Source organism: Syngnathoides biaculeatus, chromosome 2, assembly GCF_019802595.1.
Source record: "Syngnathoides biaculeatus isolate LvHL_M chromosome 2, ASM1980259v1, whole genome shotgun sequence".
Lineage (NCBI taxonomy): Eukaryota > Metazoa > Chordata > Actinopteri > Syngnathiformes > Syngnathidae > Syngnathoides > Syngnathoides biaculeatus.
Window position 1 is genome coordinate 2745552 of NC_084641.1, and position 8457 is coordinate 2754008.

At 41.2% G+C, this 8457-nt stretch overlaps 1 protein-coding gene across 1 annotated transcript; it reads right to left on the reverse strand.

The window, feature by feature from the left end:
- Positions 1-445: 445 nt before the first annotated feature.
- Positions 446-8182, reverse strand: ddost (dolichyl-diphosphooligosaccharide--protein glycosyltransferase subunit (non-catalytic)). The gene is made up of 11 exons (XM_061813084.1): positions 7826-8182; positions 4686-4796; positions 4516-4602; positions 4331-4434; positions 4159-4253; positions 2631-2724; positions 1812-1960; positions 1562-1709; positions 1210-1330; positions 1035-1141; positions 446-959 (listed from the first exon to the last, which is right to left on the reverse strand). Exons 1-11 carry the CDS (start codon positions 8046-8048, stop codon positions 810-812), a joined length of 1389 nt encoding a protein of 462 aa, XP_061669068.1. The 5' UTR covers positions 8049-8182; the 3' UTR covers positions 446-809.
- Between the last annotated feature and the right edge of the window lie 275 nt (positions 8183-8457).

The window sequence follows — 8457 nt, forward strand, 5'->3', positions numbered from 1 at the left end:
GGGTTTGTACGGGGAGGAGCCATCTTTTGAGCATTACTGGAGTCATTCTGAACTTTTGACATAGTTTGGGTTTTGGGGCAAATTTCACAAACCTAAAATGTACTATATTATTTATGGGTAGAGTTAATTTTACTCTCAATAAAACTTGACAGCACATCCAACGGTTCAATGTTGTTGTTTTTTTTTTTAATGGACAATTCACCATTCTCCAACAAGAACCTGAAGAGCAAAGCTTGATCCCTGAATCCAACAATACATTCTAGGAATTTTGATTTCTATGACTTTGCCCTGGAATTTCAGCCAAAACGCCACCCTAAAAATTCAAAAGTATTTGTATGTTTAGTCCTTATTTCTTAAGAATACTGGTTTTGACAATATTTGCTGACATTGCGGACTGTTTAAATTGCTTGTAAGTTGCAAAATTAGACAAAAAAAACAATCATGGTCACAGTTCCATGTGGAATGTCTTTTATTGTTGAAAAGGTTTTCAGAGAAATTCTCAGTTGGCATATTTTTGTTCAGTGCATGTGGTTACTTACATAAATTGTGAAACAAAGGTCAATACCCAATTCCTGTTGTCGCTTGATCATAATTACAGCAAGAATTTCACAACCTAGAGTAACATTGACAGAATTCTGAGTTTTCACAGGCCTTGAATTGAAGTGTCTCATAAAGACCCCACACCGGCATTAAAACACCCAGCAGCCACTTAAGCTTGAGTGCCTTTGTACTTCACCACAAAAAGATTCAATTTCGAGTCACTTTGAATGTTCAATCGTATCAATTGTTGTCTCCCTTGAAAATCCAAATTAGTCAGACTTCTCCTTCTCCTTCATGTGCAAGAATACAACGCTGAAGATAAAGAGTCCTGACATCATGGAGAAGACGCTGGCATAGTACGGGAAGGCCGAGGGGATGAAGCGCTCATATTGAGTGTGCTGCAGGGGTCGCACCGACACCTGTTGTGACAAACATCACTTATTCTATTTCCTTACCCCAAAAGCCACCACGGCAAAATTTAAAGACAAACTCGCCTGAGTGGAGGAATATAAATGGGTGTATCCCAGTCTGTTGTAGTCCACCTTGAACTGGAAAACTCCGTATACGTCGGGCAACTTGAACTGGACGCTGTATATCCCATCTTGGAAGGAACCAAAACATTCCATATGATGGACAGTACATTGAGATGACCGAGCTGCAACTCATTACCTTCCTTCTTGAGGAAAGTCCTGACAAAGGGGTCAATTCTCACAAACTCCAGTTGAATATCGTCACCATCGAAAGGAACCCACTGGCCGTTGGAAAGCATCTCAATAACAATGCTGTACTCCTGCGTCAACAACACATTTACCATTCAAAGGAGAAGTAGCTCAGAAAATGAAAACATGGAATATTATGAAGTGCATTCTTCCTCTGAAATACACAGACTGAGGTTTTTTTTTTGGGGGGGGCAGCATGGTTTTATAAAGTAATTTTTTTCTAATTTTTAAAATATATTTTACAACAATTTTTTTTTGATAGTTATATTTCAATATTATGAGTAGTCCACTGGGAAACTCACCACAAGGTCAGTCACTGTGTATGCGGAGGGGGGATTGTTCTCTCCCACGGGATGATGGCTAACGTCCCCCACCCTGAGGACACCAGCCTCTTTAAAAACCCAGCGTGAAAGAGCTTCGGCCAGCTCCCTGTTTCCCGTCTGCTCGTGTCTATGAGGAATAAGAAGAACAGAATGTCCCTCTACTTGACTAAAGAATAACAGGAAGAAAGCGTGAGCAAAATAAAAAGGCAGACTGTGAGCAAGGACTGACAGCGGAGATCCAGGTGCGGCCTTCTGTACGTCAGAGTTGAAGAAAGCGTCACTAAAGAAGTCCAGTGAGCCACTGAAAACCACTCTGGCGTTGTTTCTGGCTTGTAGGCCGGCAATCAGCAGGGTATTTTTGCCAACAGCATGCGGGTACTAGAGGAGGAGATTTTGGAATGGGGGTGGGGGTATAAAACCAAATTACTCTTTTTTTTTTTTTTTTTTAAAGTCACTTTGTATAATAATCATAAATAATGCATACCGCTACTCAAGGCACTCAAGTCATTTTCACTTTAAAATTGTACATCAAGAATTGATTGTGAGCTGTTTTTCTGTGTAGGAAACCAACATGCATGTGCATAGACTGAAGTGCATGGGATTACAGATGAAACCAGAACTTTACAGAAACTATATAAAAAGCTATACACATTTTTCTTCAGGCTTATATTCGATTAGGATTACCCAAAATATTCCCATTTGCTAAATGCCAATACAATACATTAACATTTTGAGACTATTTTTCACGACTTCCCTCAAAGAATGTAGTTTACATTAATTTCAGTATTCGGTACCATTGCTGCCACGACCGTTGCAAGGACAAACGGTTGGGTACCATTGCCTTTAAACTATGACATTATGGGTATCCTTTCACAAGCTTCTTACAATAGTTGACACGAATTTTGGAGGAATTAATTTGTCCTGACAACTGGTGTAGCTGAGCCAAGTTTGTACTGCTTTGATTGCAGTGAGGTTTTTTTTTTTTTTTTTTTTTTAAATAAAAAGGTAGTGTATGCAAACATCTGGTTTAAAGCATATTTTCTGGTACCTGAGAAATGGGTCTGTCAGGAAAAAAGGAGTAAGCCGTTGAAGAGCCAGTGAGGATGTCCAGAACAAGAGGGTTGTCAGGGTCGGCCACCATGCTGACAGAGGACAGATGTGGTATGTGAGCCACATCAATCCCTATTTTTAGCATGTACTGCAACATTTGCAGCATGTAATTTCCAATAACATTTTGATTAGTATTTATAGCATGTAGCTCTGTATTTATGTTCTGATTACCATTTAATACATGACATAGATCTACATAGTTTTGATTGATATTTGTAGCTTCTAGTCGTCTTTTCCTTTCGACTTGTCTCGTTAGGGGTCGCCACAGCGTGTCATCTTTTGCCATCTTAGCCTATCTCCTGCATCTTCCTCTCTAACCCCAACTGCCCTCATGTCTTCCCTCACCACATCCATCAACCTTTTCTTTGGACTTCCTCTCACTCTTTTGCCTGGCAGTTCCATCCTCAAAACCCTTCTACCAATATACTAACTCTCAACATGTCCAAACCATCGAAGTCTGCTTTCTCTCACTTTGTCTCCAAAACATCCAACTTTGCCTGTCCCTCTAATGAGCTAGTTTCTAATCCTATGCAAGCTGCTCACTCCGAGCAAGAACCTCAACATCTTCATTTCATTTCTGCAACCTCTAATTCTGCTTCCTGTTATTTCTTCAATGCCACCATTTCTAAATCTGTACATCATACAAACACACCACTGTTTTATAGACTTTACCCTTCATCCTACCAGAGACACTTCTGTCACATAGAACACCAGACACCTTCACCAACTGTTCCACCCCGCTTGGACCCGTTTCTTCACTTCTTTACCACACTCTCCATTGTTGACCCCAAGTATTTGAAGGCGTCCACCCTCGCTATCTCTTCTCGCTGGAGCTTTACTCTTCCACCTCTGCCCCTCTCATTTATGCACATATATTCTGTTTTACTTCAGCTAATCTTCATTCCTCTCCTTTCCAGTGCATGCCTCCATCTGTCTAATTGTTCCTCCACCTGCTCCCTGCTTTCACTGCATATCACAATATCATCTGCGAACATCGTGGTCCAAGGGGGTTCCAGTCTAACCTCATCTGTCAGCCTATCCATTACTACCGCAAACAGGAAGGGGCTCAGGGTGGATCCCTGATGCAGTCCCACCTCCACCATGAATTCTTCTGACACACCAACGGCACATCGTACCGCTGTTCTGCTGCCCTCATACATGTCCTGTACTATTCTAACATATTTCTCCGCCACACCAAACGTCCGCATGCAGTGCCACAGTTCTTCGCTTGGTACTCTGTCATAGGCTTTCTCTAGATCCACAAAGACACAATGTAGCTCCTTCTGACCTTCTCTGTACTTTTCCACGAGCATCCTCAAGGCAAATAATGTATCTGTGGTACTCTTTCTAGGCAAGAGTATAGTATCATATTGAAATCGCCCAGTAGTGTACAGAACATTAAAGTGACGTCAATTGGTGTGTTTTCACTCCAAAATGATGTCCCTTTTCAATTTCATCTTACTTACCCAACACCCTTAAACAAGACCGGTTTATTGGTGGCTTTTCCAACGATGGTTGGAGCTTTCAGCAAATTCTCCGGGTCAGCAACAATCAGAGTGTGCTGAAGACAAAAAAAAAAAAAAAAAGACGACTCGTGACTAAACATGATGCGGGATGGCATTGGTACAATTTGATTACCTCTCCAGGATCAGATTTGTCATAGTTGTGATGGTCTATGACAGCAGTCCTCTCCTCATCAAACTCTATGCCACACTCACTACCTAGCTCCCTCAGTGGGTCACCTGATTAACATAACAGAAACGGAATTTGAGCATTTTAAAATCATATTTAACCGAGGCCAGAAAATGTAAAAGTCAACAGACCAACATCAGAACTGGCAGCAACCAGGACATTTCCTCCGCCATCAATGAAGGATGTAATAGTCTCCAAATTGATACTTCCTCCAAAGTCTGCAGATGACGGAGAGAATACTTTGGGAATTTAGATAGCAAAGTGTGACACTAGAATATTAAGAAAAGCACAAGTCATGTACCTTCTACTGATGGGGCAAAGATGATGAGATGATCATACAAGAACTGGCCATATTTGATCAGAGAAAGTGATGGGTCATCGGCGGTCTTGAATGTAAGATCAAAGCCGCGATCTAAAATGTCAGTGAAGGAAAACAACACTAAACTGACATGGTCGGATAACAATACTGAACAGTCTTCACAGTAACAGAACAACTACATTAAACAGTCTACAAAGTTATAAAATTACATAAAAACTGACTATGCACGGTCACAAACAGTACCAGTCAATAGTGGGTAGCTTCCACATTAAAGACTACACTTTTACAAACAATAGCATAAAAGTCCAAGCTGAACAACTATATTACAAGGACTACACAGGACTCACCAAAAAAGTACATTGTCCCTCAGCGGGGTACAGGGGCAGCGCCCCGTCGTGGGCCAAGGGGGCTTAGCCCCCGGAAGCTGAGCGCTTTTAGCAATTTGTTAGCCCCAAAACCATTAATTTCAACACTGAATTTAACTGTATTTGTGGAAAAAAAATGTCCCTTGTTTGGTGCTCGACAAGTACAGCAAAAATTGAAATAATTTCATTTCTTCAATGCTTGAATTATTGTACTTATTTGAAGCACATTATATAGAGTTTCACCATTTGTCAAACTTCAGAATGAATTTTCAATCTCTTTCAGTTTAATATGGATACACCATTATATTTTCTTTTTGATATGCAGTCAGTTATTCATAGAATTAGTATAGTGTAGAGATGAAGCACAAGTTTTTAGAACAATATGAATAAAAATTACCTTACCACACATGTGCTGTAGGCTGCTTTATTCATATTTCTCTTCAAGAATTTAATGAATTCAAAGTTTTTAGTATTTTAATGAATAGTTTATATACAATTATTTACATATGTCACTGATATTTTCCACCTATGCCCATCTAAAACAGTTTATGATTCCAGCATCCTTGTCAATTGACCCCTCCGTAGAAATTAAGCAATCCGCGTCACTGACCAATCAGAGGCCAGAGATCTGCATAAACCACGCCCCTTTTTGGACCCGCAGTTTTCTTAGACAACGCTGGATGGTCCAGTATAGCTTCTGTTGGCGTTTTATCGCGTATTTGAGTTCTTTAACAATAGATATGGTTAAGAGGTGTAGTCACGGACTTTATAATAGTGACGACAGGTATCCTGAAAGGCTAGTTGGTGGAGTTCAATTCGTACCTTTTCCAAAACCGAAGACCCAGTACGAAAAATGTCTTTGATGGATCAAACTTTGTGGAAGACCGCATCATCAACTGAATCCATCAACCGGAACAGATATGTTTGCACGAAGGTAAGTCCTATATTTGGTTTTCAATACATGTCTCATATAAATGAATTAGCAGTTCTTCGCTTGCATAATATAGCTACGTGTGAATGGTTGACACACTTGATCTGAGTTGAGCGATATTTTGCGATGATCTGACTGCACAAACGTGTCCCTTTGTCCGCGGCTACACTAAACCGGACTGTGTTAGCGCGAAGGTATGCCCTATATTTGATTTTCAATACATGTCTCATATAAATGAATTAGCAGTTCTTCGCTTGCATTATATAGCTACGTGTGAATGATTGTCACACTTGATCTGTGTTGGGCGATATTTTGCGATGATCTGACTGCACAAATGTGTGTCTGTTCAGCGGTGAGCTAAGATAAACCGGACTAGCAGTCCTAAAAGCCTTCAACGTGCACCAAGACACCAATACTGAAGGAAGGATGTTTGAGGACACTAAAGAAGTGATTGTCGTACTCGGTCGGGACTTACGTAGATTCGGCACTAATTCAAGAATAATTATTGAGGTGAGCGTGTGACGTTACACAAAGAAAACGAGAGAAAACTCGTAAATCAAGCCTCGCCTTCTTTTACTTCATACGGCGGTTCACAAACGGCTATACAAATACATATACAGATTCTGCACACAAGTGTGATATGTAACACTGCTTTTCAACAATATTTCACTGTTAGCTAAGAATACGAGTGAGAAATCAGCCGGTAAATCGGACAGTTTCGCTCTATTCTTTTCTTGCTGCGCCGAGATTTTTGCTAATTGTTTGTCTGACGTCATCACACGTGGTGTGACGTCACCTCAGGAGGCGTGGTTAAGTGCCCGTACGGAGGGGTCAATTGCCCTCACTTGATCTTCATCCTTTTTTTCTAACCCTTTCGCCATCGTAAAACTATGAACACACCGTCGCTCAGTTCGCGCTATCATTTGGCTAATTAACAAGTTACACTGCGATTTCTGAGAACCGAGAACACATGTACATGCCAATGGTGAAACTCGATTAACCACTAACACGATTGGATCGTTACACTGTATAACTCTGTTGTTCAATCGAGTAATCTGCCGCAAACAAGTTTCAATGTTTATGTCGCAAAATGAAAATATTTACACTACCGAGCAAGTTAGAACGGCCTATGATAGTCGTGCTTGTGCTAGCACTCAGCTGAACTTGCAGCTTCCACCGAGAGGCAGGCGCACGATAACCCCCCCCCCCCCCTGAAATTTTCAACGGATTTGCGCTTATCTCGAGAATGGTCATTTGGGTCTGAAAAAGTCGGATATCCGCCGATCGGCGGAAAATTCTCATCCCTGCTATCACATAGAGAACATGGAAAGCAGAATAAAAATTAAATAGACATGGTGAAATAACATTTAGACAGTCGAGTCGCTCAAAAACTGCATTGACTGATTACACGATCAAATAACGTTGTTAGAAGTACAAGAATTATTACAAATGTTCGACTAGTTATCGTTGATCCAGATTGAATTATGCGTCAGAAATGACGTATAAAGTGCGCGCCCGAGTACCCAGCTGTTAAATTTTCTTGAGGAATGCAATGTATACTGTAGTCCACTTTAAATAAATCACTAGATAAATTAGGTGATGGTGGTGGATGAAAGCTGTCCAGAAGTTAAATTCTTGTTAGTATTGCCTAGTCGGTCATGAGTCAACTATAGCACTCCAAGCTAGGCTAATATTAGCCTCCATTTCGCACAGCATGACTTTCAAAACCAAAGCCAACTCCGGACTCGCAAACACCATTTTAGCTGGCCTATCTAACACAAGGAGGAGAGAAGTTAACAATGCAATTAGATCAATTTGACACTCACCTGCCAGACTGCGGAAGAAGATTGAATGGGTGTCTCTGATGTGGATGTTGTCCAGCAGGACCAGCGTCTTACCGTTGGCCGAAGCGCAGTGCAACAAGGATGCCAACGAAAACGATACAACAACAATGTGCAAAAGTGTGCATCTCCTTTGAATGGTCCGTGTTTTCGACGACCATCGAGAACCGGCCCGGTTTATAGGCATGACTGCTATCGGTGCGGCCATTACGCTGCTGTGTGGATGCAAGTCGACGTCAGCGTTCCTGCGGCGCTTAACTTTGACCCCCGAGAAGTAGCCAATCAGAGGTCTGAATGCGTCGCCTCGACGTTTTCATCCACCAATGTGATGAAAGCAACGTCGTAGCCTACCTGCGCTGTTTTAATTTGAGCCGCACACCAGAAAACACGGCGTGTAATCCATTATACTGCTGATCTAATTTTGGCCAAATTTCAACACAAAATGATTTAAGATCTCACCAAATTCGTTTAGTTAATTGAGTGGCAAATCAGCACATGTGTCGCCTGTGAAAGACCACCACATTTTTTCAAAACTAGTTATAAAAATAAAATCCATCGGACGTTCCCACACAAAACATAACTCTACTGGGCCAGAAAGTGCAACTGCCTGCCCACAA

Coding starts and splice junctions, on each gene's coding strand:
- ddost (XM_061813084.1), bottom strand. CDS start 8,048: ATGGCCGCACCGATAGCAGTCATGCCTATAAACCGGGCCGGTTCTCGA. Junction 4,254..4,330: donor ACAAATCTGATCCTGGAGAG/GTAATCAAATTG, acceptor TTTTGTCTTCAG/CACACTCTGATTGTTGCTGA. Junction 2,725..4,158: donor GTCTTGTTTAAGGGTGTTGG/GTAAGTAAGATG, acceptor GTCCTCTGTCAG/CATGGTGGCCGACCCTGACA.